Source organism: Rhinichthys klamathensis, unplaced genomic scaffold (assembly GCF_029890125.1).
Source record: "Rhinichthys klamathensis goyatoka isolate OS25496 unplaced genomic scaffold, OSU_Roscu_1.1 h1tg001096l_1, whole genome shotgun sequence".
Taxonomy (NCBI): domain Eukaryota; kingdom Metazoa; phylum Chordata; class Actinopteri; order Cypriniformes; family Leuciscidae; genus Rhinichthys; species Rhinichthys klamathensis.
This window is the reverse complement of record NW_026607340.1, coordinates 12,229-25,931: the sequence shown is the minus strand read 5'-3', so window position 1 is coordinate 25,931 and position 13,703 is coordinate 12,229. Positions and strand designations below refer to the sequence as shown.

Here is a 13,703-nt window from a genome sequence, read left to right as displayed (position 1 = left end):
GTGTATGCCCCGAGGTCAGCTATGTGCCAGTGCATCCATGCCGGCAGTGGGACGTGTCCAGAGAAGCAAACCGGTCTACCTGTGTGGCCTTGAAGCGTCTCCAATCAGCTGGAACATCTAGGGGTGGAGTCGCCATTCTCCCAGAAGCGTGGGCTGTCGTGAGAGCTTACCGGCTGCACAATTGAGCTTGCCCAGAATGTGAACTCCGATGTTTCTGACTACAGAGGAGGAGATGACGAGCGAGTTACAACATGCGACCGGAGCGTCGACCACCCTGATGGTTGATATAAGCAACGTTGTCCGTCTGGGCCAGTATATGCTTGCCCTGTAGTAACGATCTGAAGTGGCACATATGTACTGCTAGTAACTCGAGGCAATTGATGTGCCACTGTATTCGAGGTCCTGTCCAGGAGCCTGAGGCAGCATGCCAATTGCACACAACCAGGATGAGCCAGCCACTTAGATAGTTGAGAATGCAAACACCGTCCTCCCTCAGATGAGCAAAGGCCGCCTCCGTGACTTTCGTGACTATGCAAGGCGACAGGACCAGCCTGAAGAGGATGATCTTGCACTTACATGCCTGTCCCTCGAATGCAAAGCTTAGGAACAGTCTGTGTTGAAGGAGAATCGAGACATGAAAGTACACCCAATCTTGTGGATGAATGCATTCAGAAATGCGTCACAGCATTGAACGGGAGCTTGTGCAGAACCCGATTCAATACACGCAGGTCCAAGATTGGCCATAACCCACTGCCTTTCTTGGGTACAATGAAGTACGGGCTGTAAAATTATGTCTTCATGTCGGCTGCAGGGATCGGCTCTGTCGCATGCTTCACTAGTAGGACTGTGATTTCTGCACGCAGGACAGGAGCATCCTCGTCCGCCACTGAGGGGATCCGAACACTCCTAAACCTGAGGGGACGCCGGGCAAACTGAATCGCATAGCCGAGTCGAGTCTGACAGTTTGAATGAGCAAGTGAGACGAGCTGGGAAGTGCTAGCCAGGCTTCCAGATGCCATTCAAGCGGGGTCAGAGGGACTACTGACGTACCCGCAGTGGGGCAGCATGGTGGAGCATAGGGGTCTGACCCTAAAGTCACAGCATCCCAAAGTGGGGACCAAGTGCGTAATACAACACTTACCTGGCTCCACGAGTCGGCAGGGGGTGCGTGAGAAGGTATCACATCCTTGAACCGCACACCACTGCCTGCTGGCGATAGTAGAGTGTCAAGGCACAGTGTAGCACCCTGCCATCTGCGCCCTCTTGGGACCGAGAGATAGAGGAAGCTGCTCTTTCACTGAGAATTTGCATACCGCTACATAACAGCGGTATGCAATAGGGGTGGTGATGGCGCAGTGGATAAGACACATGCCTTTGGTGTGAGAGACCTGGGTTCGAATCCACTGTCAGACACCAATGTGTCCCTGAGCAAGACACTTAACCCCTAGTTGCTCCAGAGGCGTGCGACCTTCTGACATATATAGCAATTGTAAGTCGCTTTGGATAAAAGCGTCAGCTAAATGAATAAATGTAAATGTAACAGAAATTTGACTTAACAAAAGATTATCCGACCCCCCTCCAGGGGAAGAGCAGCTCCATCAAACTTCGGGTCACCCGTCTGAGGGGTGGTGTTTAACCGACCGCTTAGAGAATTTAGCGGCGACTGAGATGTCGTCTTCTTGTGGGGGGGCTCAACGTCACGGCTGAGCTGGCTGCGCCAGTGCTTGCTTTTTATTTTCACCGCAGGGGACTGGATGCCCTTGGTGACGAGCAGACTAAGGGACAGCTCATGATGGTAAGGTAGCGTGTCAGAGCAGGCTCTTGATTGCCTCAGCCTGCTTCTGGACTGCCGAGAACTGCTGGGCACACTCCTCGACAGCGTCACCGAAAAAGGTCACCTTGTGAGATGTGAGCATCGAGAAAGCACATTTTGTCAACATCTCGCACACCTACAGTGATTAGCCAAGGGGCACTTCTGGACCAACAAGGTGGACATCGTCTGGCTGAGGGCCTGCGCCTTGACTTTAAACATAGTCATTAATCATGAGCAGTTCCTGCATTAACCCCAGCTCAGAACTACCCCCATGCATTATGAGTGCTTTGGCCTGCTAGACTTGCAGGGTAGCCATCGCATGCAGGGCAGAGGCAGCCTGTCCAGCAACACTGTAAACCTTAGCACCCAGAGCTGGGGTTGTCTCCCAGGTGCTGGACAGGAGTTGCGGGTTACCCCACCATGTGGCAGCATTTTGCAGGCATGCCCAGCAACTGCACACTCCATCTGGGGAATCCCCACGAACCCCCTGACCACCCCACCCTAAAGGTAGTGTGAGAGAAAAAAATTTGAAGCAGATTTTGGTACGTTTGGCCTTCTGTACTGGCAATAATGCTTCTATACTGCCAAAGTTTGTCATTCACCTTTGGGAAGAAAGGAACGGGGGCGGGGCAAGGCAATTATTTTCACTGCACCCCCAGAAAAAACAATTATCCAGCCATGAACGCTCAGAGCGAGTCCAAGCGCGCAGCTGCCCGGGCAAGCATGGCTGTCAACAATGAACCTGATTCAGCATGAGCAAACACATCATCTTCATCTCCAGAGCATAATAGCCCTCGCTCCGATGCAGCAATCGACATCTGATCCTCACCCAGCGCGGCGGAATACGTGCTGGGTTGCCGTGACAACCCACACTGTCAGCAGGCAACTCGACGGCACAAGACACGCTGAGGAGCGGGAGGTCCACAGGGATTTTGCCCGGCGGAGAAGCTTACACTCCCAGAGTGGCAAGCAGATCCGCAGCTGTGCATGCTGGAAGGTTTTTTTTTGGAACTGCAAATTAATGCAGAGGAAAGCCCTTTTAATAAAAGACCACCGCTGACGCACCGTCACACCAACACTCTCTGAAGAGCTTCTTCCTGGTTTGTTGTACACACTCGAACGATGATTGCAGAGCAGAATCGTGAGAAACGTTCTGCTCCGAATTGAATGCTTGAATATGCGAGAGCAAGTTTGCTTCCATTCATACCCACTTCGTGGGCGAAATCCCAATTCATCAGTTTGGTTCAGATGTAACATCGAACGTGACTGACTGATAGGGAACAAATATTTAAAAGCGTCCAGCTGAATCTAAACTAATGCAAATACATGGTAACAATCATGACATTAAACATTTGGCACATTGTTTTTACCGCTTGAGGTACTAATGGTAGCATCCTCTCAGCCTCGACACAAATATACTGCTGTTCTTTCTCTACTAATGCAGCATCTAGTCAACCAATTTTGTCTTTTTAATAATATGAAAACACGTTCGGTACTGTACTGTTTACATACCATTTCATTGTCTGTTTTAAACCCACATCCGAAGTGTCCCGTTCTGTGCAGCGTACAGCCTTACGTGTCAAAAAATAACAGTACAAGGCATCAGTGATTGTTTTTATTTCGCATCTAGAGGCCGCTCTCGTACTGTGTAATGACAGCGGAAAAACTATGGGTATGGATTTTTGCCAATAACCAATTGTTCCAGCAATAGGTTATCAGTTCCGATTAATCAGCAAAACCGATCAATCAGTAGACCTCTAATTATGATGTTAGTGGGTCAAGCAGACCTTAACTTGTTTTAATACAATTCCCCAACAAAAACTAGCAAAAAGTAACCATTACTAATAACAGATCAAAAAAGTATTATAAAATAAATTGTTACTACAAAAGACATTACAAATATTAAACAAAATGATAGTATGAGAACATGGGCCCTATCTTGCACCCAGCGCAATTGACTTTGTACACCGACGCATGTATCATTCGTATTTTACACCCGTGCAAAGCGGACTTTTCCCTCCACAGACGCATGCCGGCAAACTAGGGAGTAAACTTGCGCTCCCTGGGTGGTTCAGCGCAAAAAGGAGGCGTGTTCCGGCGCAAACAATCCCTGGTGCTATTTTGCAGTTCCAGAAAACAATTGCGCCACTGACCAGAAAAAACCTAAACTAAAGTCAGTCGTGCGTTGCGCGTACATTCAGATGCTATTTTAGGCGCGCATGCTTGGCCATAATACAGAGTGTGAACAATGCGCATACAATGTAGATGATTCTCTCATTTACACAGATGCATTTTACTTTTTTGCAAATTATACATTATTATAAGGAAAAATAATAAAACACGAGGGAAATCATTGTTGTGTCCATGACGATGGGAAAAATAGGCATAAAGCTTACACATTTACCCAAATTATTATATGCATGTTTAACCGAAGCTAATTTGGGTGGGTTTGTCCCGTCCCCAATGTCACTTCTCTTTCTTTTACGGCCCTGACGAGAACATGGATCTCCTCGGCTGTGAACCGATTCTGAAGCGCGCCTGTAATGCGCCGTTATAATAGTATTGCGCCATGGAACAAGCACACCTCGTTCATCATGCTCTTAAAGGGAATGTGATATGACGCTCTTATTGGTTTGTTTCCCGTTGCGCCCAAACCACACCTATGAATAATGAAGCTACTTCAGACCAACCCCTTTTAGATTTGCGTCGAGTGCAAGAGTCATTATCCCGCCAGTTAAATAGCAACAGCGCCGAGATCCGCCCACAAAGTTACTTGCGCTTTGCACTTGACACTTGCGTTTTAGATCGTTAAAATAGGGCCCCATATGTGTAACGGTAAGCAGCTTGAGTCCCCTTGAGAGCCACCAGAGGGCACTCCACATCAGACTATTGTCATTCCCTCACAAACTACATCTCCCAAAACTCACTGCCCGGACTCTTCATCCATTATCACATTCACCTGTGTCTCATTATCTTGTTTAGCTTACCCCATATAAGCCTGGTTTTCTCCTTCATTGTCTAAGAAAGTCTTGTTTAGTGTTACACTGCAATTCCAAGCATTCACCCTGGTTTCATGTCTCTTGGTTTTGGATTTCTTGCCTGTTCAGTGGATTACTCTTTTGCCTGTGTTCCCTGCTTTGTTGTGTTTGTTTGTATGGACTGCCTGCCTGTGTTTGACCTTACCTGTACTTTGGATTACATTTTTGGATTACCCTGTTCAATACTGCATTTGGATCTGCAATACTCGGAGAAGTTTGTGACAATATGATAAATAAACCTGGATTTTAAAATATTTGTAACATTTAATTGTATTTAATATTTTTATTTTCAAAAACTGGGAATATACAGTAGTTGGTAATTTGTTGAATTTTTTTTTTTTTTGCTTTTGGAATAGTTAAGAGTGTGGGAATCAATGTGTTAGGACGGCAGAACTTTCAGGAACATTTAAAATTTTGTCCAAAACAATGTGAAACAGTGTTTCTTTAGTTTTAACATAGTTAGCATATGACTACTCTGAAATCATCTCTTTAAATAATTGTGTAAGGGGTCTGTGTGTTTTTTTGTGTGTGTTTTTTATCGCTGGCCCACGGATTTGAGCCAATGTGTTAATCCCGATATTCTTTACGTCAGTGAATAAATACATAGATCTGCATTTGACGTTTGTGTGTCCTACCCCAGTCTGGTGGTAGAACATTTATTAGACGTGCAAGAGGTTCTGGGTTCTGGATACACTGGTCTGAAGTGCACTCATGTACTCACACTTATTAAATTAGAACTGGATTAATTCCCCCCCCCCCCCCCCCGTTTTGTTTCTTTCAAAATCAAATGACCAGAAGCTACACGAATTTTAATAAATATGATTGGATTTAGAATTTTAATTGATACTTTTGGCTTGCACATTTAATTTGTACTTTTTATGTTTATTTAAAGAGTCTTAATAATGTAATGTTATTTGTATTGTCTTTATTGCCAGCTAATTTCCTGCCTTTTGGATTCGGAGACACATTAAACCCTGTTTCAGATGATGGAAGCTCTCCAGCAATTTCCTTGCAGCAACCTTTCAGATACTTTGGACGTACACACAGTCAAATCTTTGTAAGTACTGGACTATTTAATTGATTGCAGATTCATTTATGCATCAATGGTGATTTAAAAAAAAACTCTTAGCATATACAGTATTTGATATTGATATATTTCTTATAGATTATTTCGATTTAACAGTGTGCAATATTTTCCATATTTAGTTTGGTCAAATATTGGTCAACTTTTTTTTCTCTCTCTCTCAATTTTAGGTGAACAACAATGGCCACTTAACATTTGCAGCGCCGCGGTCTTCCTACACTCCCATTCAGAACCCTGGAATAGACATCATTGCTCCTTTTTGGACTGACCTTGACAATAGACGTGGAGGAACTATCTCCTATAGGCAGGATAAAAGCAGTGCTGTACTGGCACAAGTCACTGCAGCTGTTAAGCAATACTTCCCTAACATAACGTTTAGTGCTTCATCAGCTTTTGTTGCTACCTGGGCCAATGTGCCATACTATAATGGTGGAGGGGTAAGATCCAATCGTTGCTTATCATTAAATAAGTGTTGTCCTGGGAAGGGTAACGGTTTTTAATGCTGTCTGTTGGTATTTTGAAGGTGCTTTCTTTCCAAGTGGTTTTAGTCTCCAGTGTTCATGGCTCTTTCATCCTGATCAACTATGGTGACATGGCTGCAACAAGACGAATTTGGCGGGTGAGTGGAGACTGCCTTTGAATGAGTGGAGGTCCTTGAAATTAGAAAAATTACAAGGAAATTGCCCTTGCCTCACTTCATATATTACATAACGTGTCGGTTTTGCAACATCACAAGCAAAAAACAGTTATATCTGGAACAGGTTGAGAACCTAAAAATGATTAATTTACTGTACATCTACAGGCTGGTTACAACACGGCAGACTCGGTCAATTCTTTCACAATTCCAGTAACCAATGCCTCAGAACTCTCATCCAGCAGTAATATCAATGTGAATGGTCGCTGGTCTTTCCAAGTTGATGGCTCACCGAACTGTAAGCCAATGAATTGTCTTATTATTTGCAATAAAAGCCATGCAACTGGAAACTCAAACTTAACCTGTACCATTTTGTAACATATTTTTTTACCAGAACTAAATAATTAATTTTTTTTTTTCCTTTTCACAGTACCAGCACATTTCTTTCCTTTTGGAAGTGGAGAAATGGCCAACATCATATCTGATGTTGGAAGCTCCGAAGCCATTGTTTTGCAGCAGCCTTTCAAATTCTTTGGACGCACACACAATCAGATCTTTGTAAGCATTTTTTTCTTCTTCAAAGATATATGTGAGAATACTTTAGTTCTGAAGAAAGTGGATCAGTCTTGTTTGGGCAAATATATGCCCTTTAAAACACACCAAAAAAAAATATTTTTGTTGAATTGTAGGTGAACAACAATGGCCATCTAACGTTTACCGAGCCGCTGTCTGCCTACAACCCCTCTCTGGATTCCGGAAGAGACATCATTGCTCCTCTTTGGACTCACCTTGACAGTAGACGTGGAGGAACTATCTCCTATAGAGAGGACACAAGCAGTGCTGTACTGGCACAAGTCACTGCAGCTGTCAACCAATATTTCCCTAACCTTCCCCTTCCTTTTAATACTACATCAGCCTTCGTGGCAACCTGGAACAGTGTGCCATACTCCTCAGGTGAAGGGGTAAGACCTAAGCTTTACATGTCAGTACTTCATCAATGTTGATTATCCATTGCTGTGTATTTAACTTTGAAATGTTCTGAATTATGTCTATTGGTGTTTTGAAGGTGGTTACTTTTCAAGTTGTTTTGGTGTCCAATCTTGATCACTCCTTCGTCCTGTTCAACTATGGAAACATTTCAGAGACAAGTCAACATTGGCTCGTAAGACTCAAAGTGTTATTACATTTTAAAAGAGATTTAGTTTACAAAATACCAATTTACAGTGCATGTATTTTTTATTCAGGCTCTCTACGACACAGTGGACTCTGCACACTCATCTTCTATTTCCTTACTGACAGCATCCGAATTGTCATCCAACAGCAATGTCAATGTTAATGGTCAATGGGTTTTTCATGTTTACGATGGTAATGTAATGTAATTTCCTTTAATTTTTTATCTGTATGGTTGCGATATGTGCATGGAAAGTTGCATTTAGTCATGGGGTGTGGTTTAACAAAGAGGGGAAGAGAGGATCTAGTCGCAGAAATATATAAAAGGAGAAAGCTCTTTCAAGCACAGGAAAAAACACACTAGAGAATAGAAAAACCACACAATAATGCATATGTAATAATAATTATATTGCGCTTTTCTTGCACCCAAACCACTACAGCAAAAACAGACAAAAGTCAAGTCCAGTCACATTTCTTTATACAACGCTTTTTACAATACAGATTGTTTCAAAGGAGCTTTACGGAGATAATAGGAAAATAATGCAACAACGTTTGTTTCCAGAAGAAAATAGCGTCACAGTCTAGTTTAAGTTCAGTGATGTTAAATCTTTGGTCTAAAAAAAGTTATTAATTTAGTTCATTTATACATATAGCCGCTCTGGAGAAAACCGTGATGTCATCGTCCAGCTCAGTTCTGTTCTCATATAATGGTGTCAATGCAGGCAGGTCAAAATAATTGTTGAATATTAAATTAAATGTTAAATTGAATGTCCCCAACTAAAGCAAGCCAAAAGCCAATGGCAACAAAGGTAAAAAAAAAGGCGAAGTGACCATGCTTTTTATGGCCTAGGATCTGTGCATAATGACTTGATAACCTTATCGGCTATTATATTTTGATTTTCACTCTCTTTTCATGTAGTGTGTGATACTTTAGGCTGCACTGGAAATGAGGTTTGCAATTTTAGAGATGACTATGGCTGTGGTTGCATGGAAGGACAGAGACCTAATCCTGAAACCTTTGGTAGGTGTTATAACTGTGTTACAGCTGTAGTAGATATACTACATTGTAAATAATTTGAATCAACTGCAGATGGTATGCAAGATAAGACGAGTGACACTGCATCTCCTTTCTGCTTAGATGCCACAGAAGTCTGTGCCAGCAGCACTGGGACCATGTCTCTATCCCGTTGCCAACTCTTTGAATCTGATTTTCCTCTTGAGATCCTGCACCTAAATGATCCCAACTGCACAGGGACTGTTGAAGATGGCAGGGTTCTGTTTCATTTTGACAATGAAGTCCACATATGTGGTACCACTCTATCGGTAATGCTTGGTTGATTATCTTTTTCTCACCATCCGATACTATTGATGATGTATTTTAATCTAGAAATATCTGTGACAATTAGTAAACTGACTTAAGATTGTTATTTGTTAATGTCCTCACAGAGCAATGGCACTCACTTCATCTACCAGAACTCCATTCATTCTAACTTGCCAGCAGGTATTATTTCAAGACAGAGATGGGTGAACATTGCATTTTCTTGTGAGTACCCTCTAATCCAGACTCTCTCTATGCCCATGGACATTCAAGCTCAACATAGGTAGGAACTGAATATAAAGTTTTGTAATTGCTGTGATTTGGGTAATGTTCCATACATTTAAAACATTCTCGTGTTACAAACAAAAAAACAAATGATTACTCAAACATGCTTTTCCCGCATGTCATGCCATGGCAGCCTCCATAAATTCAGTGTAATTTTCAATGTAGACCTTAAAAAGTTACATGTATTAATTATTGCAGGTTTATATAGAGAGTTCAGTGTTTGTATTCCCTGTGGGATTTGATGTAAAATTAGGAACACATATTTTGTTTTGAAGCCAAAATATGCAATTTATGTGATTCATACAGGAGTTGTGTAATATTTCATCAAGATATGTGTACTTGAATCAGTACTTTAAATCAGGTATTTACTATTTCCTATGGTTGAGACATGATAGTCTATTGGTGCCCTTTTTATTTGATAACACTCTTATCTATTTGATTTGATTTTTTATCTGTTGCATAATCAAGACAATATTTAGATTCAAAATAAAGTGTCAGTGATTTTGTGTAGGGTTTTTCAAATGGCCCCCTACAAGACTTGAAGATACATATACAAATAACTATTTTATTGCACACCTAAGCTACTGCCTCCACTAGTAGGGGTTAAGGGGTGACTCTATGGCTAACTGGATGCAAATTCTCTACCCGTCTATTGGACACACAGGTTAAGGATGCACATTTAAAAAAGTTAAACAAATAAATGATAATCATAGAAATAATAATAAAGAACAGAGGAAACAGGAAATTTATAACTTTTTTGCCCATACTTTATACCAGAGATTGTATAGAACTTTATACTAAATAGCTGTATAGCTTGTGACTAAACCTCCAACACATTCTCATCCTTTGGCGTCATATTGGTGATGCCATATGACATTTCGTCGAAATCTTACGCACATGGCATCCTTTAGCGTCAATATAACACGCACTGTTATGGGTAGGTTTAGGTCTGGGGTAGGGTACGGTTATGACGCCTTGGGGTCTCCGTCTCATATTGACGCTAAAGGATGCCATGTGCGTAAGATTTCGACGAAATGTACAAAGCGTCACATGTATGACGCCTTGGGATGAGAACGGGCTGAAACCTCATAATTCCAGCGGATCCTCAAATTTGTAATACAAGGTTTTTGCCAACTGTATTAAACAGGAAAAACTGAACGTCCACATATAGCTACAATAAACTTTGTAACCTGTAAGTTGATGAAAACGTAATGCTGGTCTTACTGCCTCAGATGCGGCTGTTAATGACTGAAAAAACACAAATCTCCGACATTCGCTGGTGAAAAACCACGTAACTCCATATGAGTTTGATTTTGTAAAAATGCTATAATAATGACACACGCAAGTGTCTGACCATACATAAAGCCACAATACTAATTATGACAATGTGGTGATTAATAATTATTATTTTTAAATAATTCCTGCATATTTAGTAGCGATTCTACACTAACCTGCCATTTTTGCTGGTTTCAAAACACACACCACACTGTATATCACCTGCCATTCATTTCCATTATACTTTAACAGTTGGTGACATATCCTCGGAAAAAACTCCTGAGATCCAAAAGCTAATGCCAAGCGACTTACCTTGACAGCTGAGCGCAGCCATTTCTCTCACGTTGGATGCGTCAACGTCACGTAGGCCGTAATATTTAAATTCATGTTTGGTTGACTGCCAATTAAAATATTAAACAACGATAAAATAACATTATTAACCAGCTAATGGTAATTTCAAATAAGTGTTTCCGTTCAAAATGATTAATCTTGATTTCGTTTTTTATTTATGTTCCTGTTAAAATATCGTGTTTCCTGTTTTTGTTTTCGTTCCTCGAACCGATTCGGAGCCCTGGTCCTAACCCTAATGTGCAGTTGTACTTATCTTTAAGTGTGTTGGTCATGACCTTGCTACTTTCCCATTGTGTTTGTACTGAAGAAAGAGTTAATGTAACTTCTACATTTTGACCCACAGTGTGTTAAGCATTGACCTTCCTGGCCAGGGCGCATACCAGATCTACATGATTCCTTACCATGATGCACAGTTTACCCGCCCATATGAGGGGGGCATGGAAGTGCAGGTTAACCAGCAGATGTACGTGGCGGTTGAGGTGGAAGGAGTGGATAGAAGTCAGATTGCAACAGTTCTGGACAACTGCTGGGCCACACCAGTTAATGATAGCGAATATCAAATTCGCTGGAATCTGATTATTAGAGAGTGAGTAACTGACTTGAAGCTTCCATGGTTAACAGACTACATTTGTCATCTCTAGAAGGGAAAACTGAAATAATTTGAGAAGTGAGTATTAACAAAGGCTATAAAAATAGAAAGGACGGTTCCCCCCTATTACTAATGAATGGGAGAAACTGCAATGCACAACATGGTGGAATATGTCCCGCCTTCTGAGTAAAAGAGCCACTCGCTGATTGATAAAGTCATTGCGCCACTGCAGCTGCTATTAGAAGCTCGGTTCCCATAAAAACCTAAGACTTGCATTAGGACTCCACATGCACATTGGCACGTCTAGCCTGAAAAATACGCTTTTTAATGCAATTCGAGCATGAGAAACAACCTTAATGCGACAGTTCATCAGATTGTATTGCTGATTTGAAATATGTTATTCAATTGTGAGTTCGGCAAGCAGTTTTTAAGATTTCAGAATTCCCTCATTCAAGTAGATTTGACTTGGTCTTGGATGCCCGAAATAGCTGCCACAAGGTGTTGCCGAGTGAACAGGCACCACACAAGCAACATCTGTACTATAAATTGGTGTGTGTTTACTTTTTATTGTTGCACAGAGATGACAAATGTATTTACACATGAATCACATTTTCAGGAAACAATGCATCACTTGCTCTAAAATTAATTCTCATGCACAGCTGGCAGAAAACTCAGCAAAACATCCTGCTTAGACCATTCTGCTTGCTATTTTGGATTAATCGTGTGGTTTTCGGGGCACTGGGAGCGTTGTAGGCTTCATGAAATGCCTTACACAACTAATTTTCTCTTTTTCTAGATGCCCCAACCCTGAGGATGGAACAGTGGAGGTTCTACAGAATGGCAATGACACAACAAGCCGTTTCTCCTTCAGGATGTTCACCTTCACAGGAGCTTCCGATCGCATTTTTTTGCACTGTCAGGTTCACCTCTGCCTGGTGCAGAATGGAAGATGTGCACAGGTAAAATATTCATAGCATTTTTTAATTGATCCACCTCTTGCATTGCTTTGTCAGTAACTTCCAAGCAAATTAGAAATATTATGATGCAGTTGTTGTACATGGTATCTCTCTAAAAGAAAACCCAATGAAAAAAAAAATGCACTGCAGAAATCATGCAAGTAATGTTAAATGTCTGTCATCTTCAGTCATGCGACCCTGGATTTAGAGGCAGAAGGCGCAGATCTTTGGACTTCCATCACTCTGCAGCGATCACCATGGGTCTTTAAGAGGGCTAGATGAACACCCCTGCTGGATGAAAGATGAATGATGTCAAAAAGATCGTTTTGGTGGATGTGTTATTCAACTCAGTAAACCATATATTTTTGAGGGTGGTTTTTTTTTTGATTGCACACTAGACAAAAAAAATGAATCCCTGAATTAGTTTTTCTTTTTACAGTGTTCATGAAGTAATGCAATTTTCTGTATTCAATCTGTTTCTATTTAATTGGCCTTCTATTTAATAAAATAGTGTGCGTAATGTCACAGATTAGAAAATCTGGCCTGGAGCTGTTTCCATGCATAATTTCATGTATGTCGCAAATTATAGTGTATCTTTCGCATCTCAAATATTTTTAAAATGGGCTTAGACTACTATTTTCACAAATAATATTATTAAATTAGGAAATATCAGAAGCCTACGGCGAATGGGTTTAGGGTCCATATAATAGATTGGTACAGTGAAATGTTCAGTCTCTGCATAGTAACAATCTTCGACGTAAGCTACACTTAAACATTCAAGCCAGTCACGATTTGACGTTGCTGTGGACGCATATAGCCTAATTCAGTTCATTCAAAGCAAAAAAAAAGTATTCATTCAGGTTTCAGAGTGCTCTTTTTTTCAGAGAAAGATGTAGCTGTGACCTAAACATTTTTTAAATATGTAGCATTACCAAGTTATGCATACAGAAAACTGAACACATGTATTAATTAATCAAACAATATAATCAATGAATAATGTAACCAATGATTAAAATGTTTTATTATTATCTTATCATTAGTGATGGGTGTTGTTAATGATTTTACCAATGACATTTATAAATACTCTTATTGATGCTACTCAATTTGGCACAACAAAATAAAGACATAACAAAAAGATATGAAAAGATTCCGGAGTTTCTTTCTTTCAATTGTTTCTTGAGGCAACTGCT

The 13,703-nt window shown here is 41.1% G+C and overlaps 2 protein-coding genes across 2 annotated transcripts; both read left to right on the top strand.

Moving 5' to 3' along the window:
• Window positions 1-2,084: 2,084 nt before the first annotated feature.
• On the top strand, window positions 2,085-9,344 carry LOC130079517 (alpha-tectorin-like). Its single transcript, XM_056244797.1, has 11 exons — window positions 2,085-2,202; window positions 5,787-5,908; window positions 6,106-6,372; window positions 6,459-6,554; window positions 6,738-6,933; window positions 7,000-7,127; window positions 7,259-7,531; window positions 7,814-7,934; window positions 8,659-8,760; window positions 8,878-9,062; window positions 9,186-9,344. The coding sequence occupies exons 1-11, from the start codon at window positions 2,085-2,087 to the stop codon at window positions 9,342-9,344; spliced, it is 1,767 nt and encodes a 588-aa protein (XP_056100772.1).
• Window positions 9,345-11,312: 1,968 nt separating this feature from the next.
• LOC130079519 (pancreatic secretory granule membrane major glycoprotein GP2-like) lies at window positions 11,313-12,829 on the top strand. Its single transcript, XM_056244799.1, has 3 exons — window positions 11,313-11,554; window positions 12,354-12,516; window positions 12,702-12,829. The coding sequence occupies exons 1-3, from the start codon at window positions 11,358-11,360 to the stop codon at window positions 12,780-12,782; spliced, it is 441 nt and encodes a 146-aa protein (XP_056100774.1). The 5' UTR covers window positions 11,313-11,357; the 3' UTR covers window positions 12,783-12,829.
• The last annotated feature ends 874 nt before the right edge of the window (window positions 12,830-13,703 follow it).